This window comes from Amblyomma maculatum, chromosome 2 (assembly GCF_055883805.1).
Source record: "Amblyomma maculatum isolate TAMU_Amacu chromosome 2, ASM5588380v1, whole genome shotgun sequence".
Classification (NCBI taxonomy): domain Eukaryota; kingdom Metazoa; phylum Arthropoda; class Arachnida; order Ixodida; family Ixodidae; genus Amblyomma; species Amblyomma maculatum.
The window spans coordinates 211009865-211024201 of record NC_139345.1 but is presented as its reverse complement, the minus strand read 5'-3'; the positions used below and the strand labels follow the sequence as shown (position 1 = coordinate 211024201).

The window sequence follows — 14337 nt, the reverse complement described above, 5'->3', positions numbered from 1 at the left end:
CTTCTTGGACGTAAACAGATCTGCGCGACTGCCTTTTCCCATGCTTCTCCATTCTTATTTTCGTTAGTTTTTATGATACGAATTTTTCTGCAACCTCGTGAGATTTGTATCACCGAGGTTCTACTGTATTTACTGCTGCAATGCATACATTTACAATTTAAAATGGCTAGAAATCACCAGGCATGTAGTCTTTTTGCTTTTCAACGTCCAAGTGTCGCCTCTTTCATTTTGATCTGCATTGCAACACGTTCAGTTGTCACTTTTTTGACTGCGTGAGTCACATGCAGGCAACATCTTTTTCTTTTTTTTCCCATGCAGTTTTGCCATGTTTTCGCGTCAAGACCGCAATACGAAACGTTCAATGTGAAAAGAAATTTCATTTGAAGCTTTTCCTGCCTCCCAGTGCTCTGCATTGCACGGGAAGCAAGTGCAATCACCATGAATGCGATCCGATCGGCGCACACGCATAGCGAGCTCCATGAAGACACCATACCTCTGCAGTTTGCACACTGGAGAATAAGTCTAACTGCGATTTATTATTCACATTCATTTTTTTCCAATGTGAATATCGCTGCCATATGTTTTATACTTTGCCAGTCTCGGCAAACTGTTTACAGACTCCAGGCTGACGATCGTGAACTCCGCCTCGCCAAGCATACTGTCCGCTGTGCTGCCGTCATCCTCACGAAAACAATCAGACTACCGCTTCATTGACGTGAGCTCCAAGCCTTTTTTTTGTTTTGAGCTTATCTTGCTGACCATCTGAGGCCTGCGATATCACTGTGTGGCGGCGGGTGCGACCACTGGCAGTAGCAGTCTTCTGTGCTGGGAAACATGCTAGATCTTCCGTCCGCTTGATCGTTCGGTGCACAACTTTCGTCAGCCTGAGCGCACCTGGCCAGGGCAGGGCATCACTTGAGATTATTATTCTACAATTTCTGTCGCCTTTTCATAAATTTTTGTCGTGAATCCACCTCGCGGTTCGGAACTAAACGTCACCAGCGTCACATCTCCGCCATCTCCTCGCGGCTTGGTCACACCGAGCAGACGTCGCCAGCCAACTCCACCAATGCGATGACACCCTGCCGTCACGTGTGCCCAGAGAGCCAAGGAGATTGTGAATGCTATCTTTTCTTTTTGCTAGTTTTTATGCAACTAATGGGCAAATACAAGCAGCAGAGGCGGCAATTTGAAGAAAAAAGGTGGCTCTTTCGAATGAAACCAAGATGGCTATGGAGCCGTGTACGATATAGGAGCTACACATCATGGAATACAGTTGTTTCGGGGTCGTTTTCGGCCCCAATTCGGGCGATATCAATTATATTAATTGGCATTGTGACTAAAATATTGATCTTACAGATGAGAAACTCAGCAGAGAGGTAGATAAAGAGCTACTGATTTCGAAAATCGTATTTTCTAAAGAGTGATTTTTCGTGATGTTTTGGTTTGAAAGACCAGTGTCTCCCCTTAATGCATAGTGACTGTATATAAAGTGATGTCTTGATTCTGAATTCGTCTTTCTGGGCTGCCCGCCTTTCCAGATGCTTTTTCAGCCGGGTTCAAAAAATCAGCTGGTGACTGTGTTTCTGAGGCTTGTGATTAGGGTTAACCATTAATTTCAACTGGTGTTGAGCAAACACCAACTGGCCCGGGATGCGGTCACAGCAAAACTAACTCGTGCTCTAAGCACCCATGTAGGGCCACACTGCTCAATGCCAGGAAGGTTGGTTGGTGGCTCTAATACACTGCACTGTCCCCCTTACCTGGCAAGTTTTAGGACGGGGTGCTTGAGTGCAGGGAATGGCTTCTACTTCCAGGATGTCTTCAGCAGAACTGGCTTCATCAGCCCCCCTTGGAGGACCAAGGGAGGTGACCTGGATGCCTGGTACGGAAGCTCTTTCTCCCAGTGAAGCTGACAATGAAGGGGAAGCAGCACTGCAGTCTTGTGTCAGCCCAGCGGTTTCCTGTGTCAGCACGGCAGATACAATAACCTTTCATCAGTAGGACCACTATGAGGAAATGGCCAGGGGAACAGCAAAAGTAAGGCACACGATAGGAGGCTGACAGGCAGGGGATTGTACCCAGGTGCAATAGACCTTATGCAAAAGTGCTGCCATTACCGGAGGAAAATCGAAATGAGCAAGCGGCACTATGTTGGGGCACTGTGGTCACGAGATTGCCTGCTACTGAGCATGTACAGTTAAACCTCGGTATAACGAACTCCAGTATAACGAAATCCTCAATATAACGAAGTTACAAGGAGTACATAACATAATGGCCATTGGAAACCATGTATATTTTATCGTGATATAAGAAAGTAAATTCTTCTGTGATTTCATTATAATGAATGATCAGACAAATAAATTTTACCCGGAAGGACAAAAATTTCGCAGAGGCGGCGACGACAAAAGGGAAAGCGTTGCCAGCACGTGACACTTGAGTAACACACGTGGACAGACCTCCCGGGGCACGCGGCATCCGCTCCCTACAAGCAAGAGATAACTGATAAGCCCCTACATATCCACTCCCCCATCTCCTGCTCTTTTTCTTCTCTCCCTCTGTCTTTTTGCTTCATCACAAATGGAGGAGTAGCGGCTCCGTATTCCCCCCCCCCCCCCCCCCCCCCCCCCCCCCCTGCTCTGCTCACTCCTTTGCTGCGATCCAAAGAACCTCTCCCCGTGCCTGCGGAGGCTGATGCATCAGCGAGCAAGCCTGTCTGTCATTGGCCCCTTTCACTCGGCTCTCGCGCGGCCGCTGCTTCCGTAGTCGTTTGTGCCCTGTTTGCCGTTCGGTTTGCAAATTCCGACTCTCCTTCGCTTTAGTTTCCCACGTGCGTTGCAGCAGTCGCTGTTTGTACGCTACTTTCTGCTCGGTTCGCCAATTCTTCTCTACGACTCTCCGCTTTGGTTTCCCACGTGCGTTCTTGCCACCATGATTGGTTGTAAGCAGAAAGCGCTTTCACTCTAACAAAAACGCGGCAATTCTGGAAGTCGTTTCGAAAGGCGAGAAAAAGACACACGGCTCGATTCGCCATATCTTATAGTACGCTCTCAACAATTTTGAAGGCCAAGGACTCCATCCTCAGCTCTGCAAAGTGTGGCACGAGCGCCGAGCGTAAGCGACTGAGGGCGGCTACCTACGAAGACGTGAACAAGGCTAAGCTCTGGTTTATGGACGTCAGAGCACAGAATGGGCCAGTGAGTGGGGCAATTTTGCAGCAGAAAGCAAAGGACTTCGGTTGCCTGCTTGATAAGGACGGCTTCAAGACTAGCAGTGGTTGGCCCCATTGTTTCAAGTCCCATTACAAGGTTGTCGGACGGGTACTCTGCAGACAGTCGATGTCAAGCGATGAACCTGATGCTGCAACTTGGCTAGAGAAGGAAATGCCAAGGATACTGTTGAGGTACCAGCCATCAGAGGTGTACAATGCTGAAGAAACTAGATTTCTTTTTATCAAATGCTGCCAAATCAGACTCTAGCACTAAAAGGGGATCGCTGTCACGGCGGGAAGCAGAGCAAGCTGCACATCACAGATTTTCTCTACGTAAACATGGATGCCATCGACAAGCGGGTGCCGCTTGTGATTGGCAAAAGTAAGAAACTGCAATGGTTAATGAATGTTTGGAAGTTCAGTACACTTTGAACAAGAGGGCGTGGATGTCTCGCGACATCTTCCGCAACTGGCATTTAACAAGGAAATGGAGTGTGACGGCTGTTGCAGTGTTTGCCTCTTGGTGGACAATTGTTCCGCCCATCACGTCAATGACATGAAGCTGAAAATTGTCGAGCTGCGGTTTTTCCCACCGAACTGTACTTCGCTGATTCAGCCGCTCGACCAGGGAATAATAAAAGTATATAGTGTGAAGTGCGCATATCGTCGTCGGTTGATCGACAAGCTACTGCTCAATTTCTGCTTGAAACAATCTACCAAGGCGGACATTTTTCAAGCTTTGGAGATGTTCGCTGCATCTTGGAAGGCGACGTCAAAGGACGCAATTCAGAACTGTTTCCAGAAGGCTGAGTTTGAGAATGTTGTGGCTAAAACGAGTGCCCCTGAAGACCGCAATAGCACCAAGGCCAATGCAGGAGCTCCGTTTGCTGCCCATGCACTAGGACACGAGCGAGGGAGATGCTTAGGCTGGTCTCGGAGAAGCATGGAGATGCCTGGAAAGTGACAGGGCCGTTCCTGGACGGTGTCGCTTTGGAGGACTTCCTCTACGCCGACAATTGCATTGTTGCTACTGAGGAAGTTACGGACGACTCCACCGTGAAAGATGTGTGGGGAAACACGCAGGAGGACCCAGGCAGTGACACTGACGCCGGAAGTCCTAACCAACCGTGAAGTGCTTGACACAATTCACGTGCTCTGGTGCTACGCGAGTGCTACGCGCAGGACAGCAAAAAGCGATGGAATCCCTGTGGGCCTATGAACGCAGTGTGAGGCCATCTCCGATAGCTAAGCAGACGCAAAAGAAGGTCACGGATTACTTTCAATAAAATAAAATCGAAGTCCTTACAACTGGCAAGTGCTTTGGTGATGTTATCGCATGCTAGGCACGGAATTTCGATATGAAATTTCATTATACCAAAGTAAACTGCCAATTTTTACGACCTTGTTATATCGAGGTTTAACTGTACGTGTGTACACCTAGGTTTTGCCGCGGTATCTGGTGTAAGATTGCAGAGTGCGCTATTCTATCAAATGCGTTTTCAAGGTCGAGGCCGAGAACTGCTCTGGTGCCTCTCGTCTTGTCAAGCATGTGGTGCTTCAGTTGTATTATTGTGCCCTGCGTGGGAAATTGTGGACGGAATCCTATGGTGAATGGTGGGTATGCCCTTTTGTGCTCTAAGTGGGCTTGCTAGTGGATAAGCAGTGTGTGCTCCATGGTCTTACCGACGCACGACGTCAGCGATATGGGGCGAAGGTTGTCGAGGCTCGGCACTTTTCCGGGTTTCGGGATTGGTATCATTCTCGCAGTTTTCCATTGTTGAGGGAGGGTGCCACTCTGCCAGCAGTCATTGATGAATGCTGTTAACTGTTCCACGGATTTGTAGTCGAGATTCCTTAGGGCACGATTCGACCCCCTGTCAGGGCTGGCACCGATCTGCTGTGAAGGTTGTGCAGCGCCATCCTGATCTCTTCTGCACTAAAGCCCTTATCCAATTCTACATTTGGATCTCCCTCATATAGCCCATATTGTGCGGTCAAAGTGTGTGCGGCAAGTACTTCGCTCATAACCGGACGGTCACTGCATCTTCACCGTGCTTATTACTAATATTTTATTTTTCTTTAACAAAACTTGCTTGGTACAGGAATGTCTAGTATCGAATTGTAGAGGAGGAATTCCTCTTCAGAATGGCATTAGTAACAATCAACATATTTATCAGCAAATGATGAAAAAAAAAAAAAAAAACTATAAAAAACATTGAAGTTAAAAAAGTACTAAAGCATAAACGTTTCTTGACACAAATAAAGCATAAAAAAACTTCAATTCATACATTTTTTCAAAATCAGGAACAAATTCTAGCTTTCTGTGTACAGTATTTGCCGAGTTAGGAATGAAAGCGGTAGTCGAGGTCGACCCCTGCCTGTCTTCTAGCGAAAAAACCGATTCTCTTCGCTGGCGGTGGCAAGTAATCCCGCCCGAAAGACGTTGAAACCCTGCAGGTAACAGTTGTGACCAGCACGCAGTCAAAGCGGAACTTTTCAGCAGCGAAAGTGAAACTTATAGGGCCATGGCTGTTAACATTCCAGGTCAGTTTTGTTGTATATTTGGTTTCGGTTCGAGTTTGTGATCACCGGCCGCCAGAGGCACCAGTGTCACTCTGTGTATATAAGTGACTGCATGCTGAAATAAACGGAATTTCTTGGTTGCTTGGCAGTCCGTGTACATCTACGGCACACGCCGCTACAACATCGGCCGATTTCGGGGGACGTGACTTTCGCCGCTTGCCATGAGTTTATCGGGACTCGCGCCGCCGACCCCGTTCCTGCCCGCGCCTGGCCGACCTGCTGTTGCGTGGCCGCAATGGTTCCGCATCTTTGAGAACTACCTGCTTGCTCCGGGTGCCTCCGACTGCACGTCGGATTGTCGCAAGGCACTACTGCTTCACAGTCTCAGCGTAGAAGGTCAGCGCAAATTTTACACCCTCCCATCTTTGGACAACGCCAAGCTCGATGAGCTCGGTGAGCGTGAGCAAATCGCTACTGATAAAGCATCGGGCACACGCGACGCAAGGCCTGAAGTATCATCGTATAATATCGCAGTGGTCACTCTGCATGCTCATTTTTCGGCAACAAGCAATGTTGTTGCCGAAAGGCATCGTTTTAGTAGGCGCGTCCAACAAGTTGGTGAATCAGTGAATGAGTACATCACTGCATTACGGGAGCTTTCTGCTACATGCTCGTTTCCTGTTGAGGAAGATTCGCTGCGTGACCAGTTCATTGCGGGTATTTCGTCTCGTAGCTTGCACGAACGTCTTCTCCTTGAAGGATCGTCTCTCTCGTTAGCTAGAGCGGTACTCCTGGCAAGACAGTTCGAGCAGGCGTACAATGATCTGCAAGATTTTCCTTCTGAAGATGTTGCACGCATAAATACTCGTGGAAATATGCCTACGCGCACACGATATTCTGACGAGAGCTCGAAGCAGTCACAGAGCCGCAAATCGCATTGTTACCGCTGCGATCGATCTCAGCACAATGCAGCATCATTTCGCTGTCCAGCCAAAAGCAAGCGTTGTTACCACTGCGGTGTCATGGGTCACTTCCGCTCTGTTTGCAAGAAACGAGATTCCACTCCGGTTCGTGAGGCAGACAGTCAAAATTCCTTTAGCGAGGAAGTATTGAGCATTCTGGCCGTGATGACGGCCGCTCGCTCTGCAGTTCACGTCACAGTTTCGATTGGCCATAAGGGCATAACTTTCCTTGTAGATTCTGGGTCATCTGTTTCCATTGTTACACAGGACCTTTTCAAGCAGCATTTTGAAGGCCACATACTTTTTGTCCCAACAGTTTGGTTACTAGACTATTCAAAACAGCCAATTCCGGTTCGCGGCTGTTTCTTCGCTGACGTTACGTACAAAGCAGGCACAACAATACTTCTTTTCTATGTTGTAGAACAAGGCACCTCATTCTTGGGTACCAATGCCATCGAGGCGCTCGGTCTACAGATCGATGGGTCATTCCTTCAATGCCTTGAAACGACGCTAACTTGAAGGGAACAGCGCTCTGACCCTACAAAAGCCGTGCAGGACATTGACCTCCCAAAAGAATTAGTTGAAGAGTTTGGATCTCTTTTCGATCCAGGCCTTGGCCTCGCAAAAGGTTTTGTGCACCATGTCAAAACGCGATCCACAGTGCAGCCAGTCCAATCAAAACTTCGGTGCCTTCCGCTCTGACTACGACCATTGGTCTCGGAAGAGCTCCGTCAGTTGGAAAATATGGATGTGATAGAGAGGGTGGAGGTATCTGAATGGGTGTCACCCATTGTGGTCGTTAAAAAGAAAGAGGGAGGTATTCGCCTTTGTGTAGACCTTCGACAAGCAAACAAAGCTGTCGTAGCAGAGAGCTTTCCCCTTCCTCATACAGAAAAGCTATTGCATAGTCTAGTGGGGGCAACACATTTTTCTAAGCTAGACCTCGCATCCGCTTACCACCAGGTCATGCTTCATCCTGCGAGTCGCAATTCGACTGCATTTCTAAGGCCTCTTTCGTTTTAAACGAGTGTGCTTCGGGCTGGCTTCCGCGCCCTCTGCATTCCAGAGTATGATGTCCAAAATCCTGCAGAGATGCAAGGGCGTGCTTTTCTATATAGATGATATTATAGTCTTCAGGCGGGGCCGGCAGGAGCACATAGATAACCTTGCAACAGTACTTAAACGCATTAAAGAGGTAGGACTCAAGTTGAACAGGAAATGTATGTTCGATACGCAGGAACTTTCATTTTTGGGTGACAGGATCACAGCAAGTGGTATTATTCCACTGGACGAAAAGGTTGTTTCCATCAAGGATACCCCGGCACCCACTGATGCGGCCAGCCTTCGATCGTTCCTTGGACTGGTCGAATACTACTCTAGGTTCGTTCCCAACTTTGCCGATATGGTTGAACTGATGCGTGCTCTTCTTCGGAAAGGGCAACCATTTGTTTGGTCTGGCGAGGTAGACTCCAGTTTTCGAAAGATCAAAGAGGCACTTGCGTCCAGCACAGTCCTGCGGATGTTCGATGCATCCCTTCCCGTTGTTGTTTCCACTGACGCTTCTGACTGTGAGCTAGGAGCGGTTCTCCAACAGGTGGATAGAGGAACTGCACCCTGTCGCCTTTGCTTCTCGAGCGCTTTCATCTACAGAGAGGCGATATTCAGTAGGAGAACGCGAAGCATTTGCGTGTTTGGGCGTGCGAGAGGTGGCATGTTTACTTGTGGGGACGCCATTTCACGTTGCTTACTGACCATCAAGCTTTGGTCGCATTGCTTTCTACTCAAAGGCCAGGAAGGCGTTCTTCGCGGATAACACGGTGGGCGGAGCGCCTACTGAAGTACAACTATACAGTAAAGTACCGGAAGGGTTCGCAAAATCGAGTAGCAGATGCGCTTTCTCGTCTCCCTGCGTCATCTCATCAGGAAGAAGACTTTACCACATGAAACTGTATCAGTTGCCCTTGTATCTTCTTGCATTACCAGGGAAGAGTTTGAACATGCCCAGTCGGAAGACTGCACACTGCAACAAATCAAGGCCTACATCGAATCGTCGTGGCCTGCGCACAAATCTCTGCCGGGTGAGCTTCAACCTTTCTTCAAACTTCGCGATGAACTTTCACTGGTGGACAATTTGATTTTGCGTGGCAAACGCCTCGTGGTTCCCGCATCACTTACACCGCGGATAATTACCACTGCTCATGAGGCTCACCCTGGAATTGTACGAACGAAAGCATGTCTGCGAGAAAAATTTTGGTGCCCAGTCATGGACAGGCAAGTCGACCTAGCTATCCAAACATGTAGTATATATGCCAGGCAGCGGACAAAAGCACGAAGGTTATGGCTGCACCATTGAACCCAGTCCCCTTACCAAAGGAACCGTGGCTAAAGCTGGGAATGGACATTGTTGGCCCATTTGAGAGAGCGCCACACGATTGCCCATATGTAATCACGCTGGTCGACTACTTTTCTAAGTGGCCCGAGGTATATTTTTGCAACCAAGCCACAGCACACACAGTCACAAGCTTCTTGGTGTCAGTGTTCGCACGTGAACATTACCCAGAAGAAATTGTTTGCGTTAACGGGCCACAGTTTTCATCTCGAGAGTTCCAAGCTTTTCTGCAGGATCGCGGCATCCGCTTGCGACACTCGTCCGTATACCACCCCCAAGCAAACGGTCAAGTAGAACGGTTTAACAGAGTTTTTAAAAGTTTTGTTCAAGTAGCTACACTCCAGCAGCGTCCCTTATGCCAAACGGTAACAGAATATTTAGCCGTTTACCGTTGCACGCCGCATGCCACAACTGCAGTTGCCCCAGCACTTCTCCTGCATGGACGTCTGCCAAGAACTTGGCTTGATGTGGTCAAGTACCTGTCAGCCATATTTTCGACGGACCCTAGTGCAGGTACGATCTTCGTGCTTATTTCGTGCCTTGCTTTGAATCTGGCTAGCTAGCCATTGCTGCACACGATGTTGTCATGGTTGAGCTTCGAGGCGAAAACCAGGACTTTCTCAACGAGGAGAGGTCCGCTAACTGGTAGGTTTTTCGACCGAGCTGTTTTCAGCCATCGCACCAGCGCCTCCTCCACATCTGGAAATGTTGATCCTCATACTCGACATCTCTTCGCAGTCGCGGCAGCACTGCCGAGTAGCTTTTCTCTGGCATTCCAAATGCCACGCACAGTAGTTAGCGGCAAGTCTCTCTCATGTGCTAGCAGATTTTTTGCCCTTCTCTGGATGGCACGGACAATCTCCATCTTGTCATTTCACTAAGCACCCGATGTTTCTGTCCAATCTTCGGCATGATGCAGACAGATGGAGAACTCGCGACGCACACCGCTCAAAGTCAGCTCGTCACACGTGCAAAAGAAAGTGAACCAAGGCCTAGGCGTGCAAAGGACACGGAGCAAGGAGGGGTGGTCGCTCAGACTGGTCCAAAATAAGGCCCACTAGGGGAAGGACAGAGTATGTGGTTAACTCCATGATCGGCTCCGGCGGCATGGCGCTCGGAGGCCACAGTTAGTTTACGGCTTGAATTGGTGCGCTCGTCGCAAGATGGCGCTAGTTGTATTATCATCATTATTGCAGCTGCATTTGGTAAACTTGGCTCTAATTTGTCATTGGCTATGTAGCTTGCTATCGCATCGTCGCGTTCATGGTCGCGTTTATGGAGGTTTGTCACAATGCTAGTCAAACAGTCTTTTGTGAGGCGGTACTACCGCCGTGAATTGTATGACGAAAAGCGAGAACGGTAAGTGCTAACCGATACGTCCGCGATAAGCTGGTACGGTTTATGCGGATGCGAAATTCATTATATTCAATAAGCGCCGAGTCAGGGACTTGACTTTACAACTTTTAAAACGAAACTACTTTTAAAGCGGGTACTTTTTAACGAGGTTTTACTGTATCAACTTAAAAATTCCACGTACAGCAAGGACAGCTGCGTTGCATATCGAACTCCAACTCCGCACCACGCACTGAAAGGCGCACCTTCCCCAAAGACGGTCACATCACTCTCGGCTTTATGCCGTGTGATGTTTTCAAGCCACACGCGGAATGACAGAGAACAGTTCGATGACGGCTAGTCTAGAGCAGCGCCGCGCCCTTTCTCCCAAAGGCGTGCGCATCTGCGGTGATCGTTTGCCGCGCGTCAGCATGTGACGTTTGCAAGCCATGCGTTTGAAGGAACGAGAGGGCTTCGTACTGGCGACGTATCTTCGTACCAACTGCTACGAAGCAGATGCAGCCGTGGTGCTCGGGAGAGGGGAAACAATGCAATAGAGCGACGCGCAAGGTTGTGCCCATTCTTCTGCAGAGCTTACTCTTTCTGCTCTTCCTCTCTCGTTCCCGGTCTTCGTTCGCAGCAGCATGCACTACACATGCGCTGACAAGCCAGCTCACCACGCTTTTTTCTGGGTGTATTGTGAAGCCTCTGTGTGAAGCCTCTGTGTGAAGCCTCTGTGTGCGGCAGGTGACGTGCGATGCGTGTCTTGTGTCGTCGTGCTGAACATGCGGCATAGCGTGAGCTATGATGACTGCGGACGTTAAGAAGTGGCAATTCTTATTTTGTGCGAGTTATCCATCTTTGCATCTATGAATAAATGCAAGCACATGGTCAGCTTCGATCATGACGCCAGCTTTTAGCATTGCTGGCTTCAAATGGCATTTGCAGCTATCACGCTTTCCAATGATTTTGTGGCAGTGGACTCTGTCCGCCCCAAGTGTGGTCTGAAAAATCGAGCCAGGCTTGTGCAATCAAGAAATCCTGTGCACTATGCCAGGTTCGCTGCCTGCCACCACAGGAGGCATATCATATAACTTTAATAGATATCACGGTGAGTACCAGAATTCGACCCTTTATGATCACCATGGCGATCATAAAGGGTCGAATTTCCCAAAGAATTACCTATATCAGCACAAAAATAGCAGGCCGTGATAACACAGTTCTTTGCGCGTAAATAAATGGACTTGACCCAAGTAAGCACCCTCCGAGTTGCTGTGCCTTTTCTGATTGACTTTGCTGCTCTTGCATGTATTTTTTTCGAAATTTTATGCTACGAATTATAGATACAGCGAACTATTTTCCGATTTTTTAACTGTTCGTTATAAAGAGGTTTCACTGTATACCCCTGAGTGGCCCAATCATCATGGCGGCAGACGATTTCTCCCTGCGCATGAATGTGCAAGATTTTGTTGCCTCCAAAGGATGGTTTCACCACTTTAGAGACAGACAGAACCTTGTCTTCCGGTGAAGCAAAAGAAGTGGACGTGGAGACTTGTGCGACGTGGCGAAGCAGTGCCCTGCGGCAGTATTTGGACAGTTTCTCGGCAGAGGACATATTTAATGCCAATGAAATAGCTTTGTTCTACAAGCTTCAACCGGACAGAACTACAGTCGAACCCGGATATATCGAACTCGAAGGGGATCGCGAAATAGTTCGATATATCAAAATTCGATATACAGAAATCGGCTAGTGACGGCACTTACGATGCGAAAACACGATACCGTATTTGTCGCGTAATCAACCCACTCGCATAATGAACCCACCCTCCACTTTTGCATCCGAGAATTTGAAAAAAAAAAAAAAAATGCATTAAGGCCAGCTCGCTCACATGCAAGTGACTGAGCAATCTCAGCGACGAGCGGCAGCGACAGAGCGAAAATTTTCAAACTTGTTGGAACTGCGTCCCTCTCGCCACTCGAGCAACCGCGGCAGCTCAAAACAATGTTTCTGTGTCGCCGGGGCGACAGAAATTGCGAGCATTTTCGCTTGCATGTCGATGGCGCGCGTCAGTCCATTTCGGTCGTCTCATCCACAGCTCATTGGCAGCGTGCCAAGATGCTGCGCAGCGATAACGTCAGGGCGCATTTATCTTTTGATAGCTCCTGCGGTGGCGGGGAGCAAACTTGGCAAAGTGCCCGTGATGGCTTGATTGCACAAGCTTGGTTCGATTTATCACGCCGCGCTTGGGGCGGGCGTCATAATCGCAGCAGCTGACCGCGTGCTTTCGCTGATTCATACATGCAAGGATAAACGATAAAAAAAAAAAAAAATAAATGAAATAAACATCCCCGGAAAAAAAGAAAGAAAAAATCCCTGCCGCTTTTTAACGCCCGCAGCCGCCATACCTTACGCTATGTTGCGCGTACAGCACAACGATAAGAAAGGAGGACACTCGCAAAAAAAAAAACAAACAAACAAACAAAAAAAAACACTGAGAGCTGCCGCTTCTTAACATCCGCAGGCGCCATAGCCACGTCAGCCGCCGCGCCGCCGCCGCACGCAGAGGGTTCGCAACACACGCTGGAGAAAGCGTCTGTCTGTCTGAAAACGGGCTGAGCTGGCTTGGCGCATGCGTTGTGCATGCTGAAGGAGAGAGATAGTTCGGCAAAAGAATGGGCACACCCACGCACATGGCTTGCAAACGTCATGTGTTGGCGCGCGGGAAACAACAACTGCAGATGCGCGCGCCTTTAGGGAAGGGAATGGGCATGGCACTGCCCATACCAGCCGTCGCCGAACTGTCCCCTCTCATTCCTTCCGCACGTGGCTTGAAAATGTCACGCAGCAAACGGCCAAGAGTGATTCGATCGTCTTTGGGGAAGGCACATTTTCTAGTGCGTGTTTCGGAGTTCGATATATCGAACGACCGGTGAAATTGAGTTCGATATATGACGCGGCTTTCCTATACTTTTACATGGAATTTTCAAGCGGATACTTCATGAGTTCGATATAACCAAAATTCGATATATCCGGGTTCGATATAACATTCAAAGGGGACAGCTATGCTAGCGGTAAGCGCAGCAAAGAGCAGATTACCGTTTTGGTCGCAGCAAATATGACCGGGATGGCGAAGGTTCCACTTTCTGTGATTAGGAAGTCGCATAAGCCCCGGTGTATTAAAACATCCGAACACTGCCAACCGAATATGCCGCCAACAGCAAGGCATGGATGAAGGGCGAGTTGTTCAAAAAGTGGCTGCTGAAGTTTGACCAGAAGATGGAGCTAAGCAAACAAACAAATTTTGCTAATCGTTGATAATTGCTCGTGGCACAAGGTTGACGCCGCGCTGAAAGCTACCAGATTTTTGTTTCTGCCTGCTAATACGACTGCAACCCTGCAGCCGATGGATCAGGGCGTCATTAAAAACATGAGATGTTTCTACAGGTGCCATATGCTCGAGTGCATGATTTTGTACACGGGCAACCAAAAAAGCCACAGCATCACATTGCTTTCAGCAATGCACATGTTGGTGTGTGAATGGGAGCAGGTAACGCCATCTACGATTGCGAACTGCTTCCACCACTGTGGCTTCGTTGCTGGAATGGAGGAAAGTGGCAACGACGAGAGTCAGGAACCCCTGCCTGCGGCGACGCGTGCTGCGCTTTAGGACACAAGCTTTGATGACTACATTGAAGTGGACTGCAATGCAGCAGTGTGCGGTGCCCTATCTGATAAGGACATTATTGCTGCAGTTGTTGGTGAGCGGTCTGTCTGAGAAGATGCGGAAGATGAGGAAGACAAAGGGAAAAGGCACCCGTGTGGCCATCCGAGGTGGAAGCGGTGGAAGCGCGGAATGTCGCGGGCCCGCGGGCCTTTTCTTCAGCTTTGAAGAGGGGGAAGAAGACTCCTTACGTCGCAT

At 48.8% G+C, this 14337-nt stretch overlaps 1 protein-coding gene across 4 annotated transcripts in view; it reads right to left on the bottom strand.

Annotated features, from left to right (window-relative positions):
- LOC146201211 (telomere-associated protein RIF1-like) overlaps window positions 1-14337 on the bottom strand; it is a 310221-nt gene that overhangs the window by 23671 nt on the left and 272213 nt on the right. For all 4 annotated transcript variants that reach the window (XM_084595678.1, XM_084595679.1, XM_084595681.1 and 1 more), the window contains one exon: window positions 1764-1964. In XM_084595678.1, the coding sequence (XP_084451804.1) occupies window positions 1764-1964 (201 nt within the window). The remainder of the gene's footprint in view (window positions 1-1763; window positions 1965-14337) is intronic.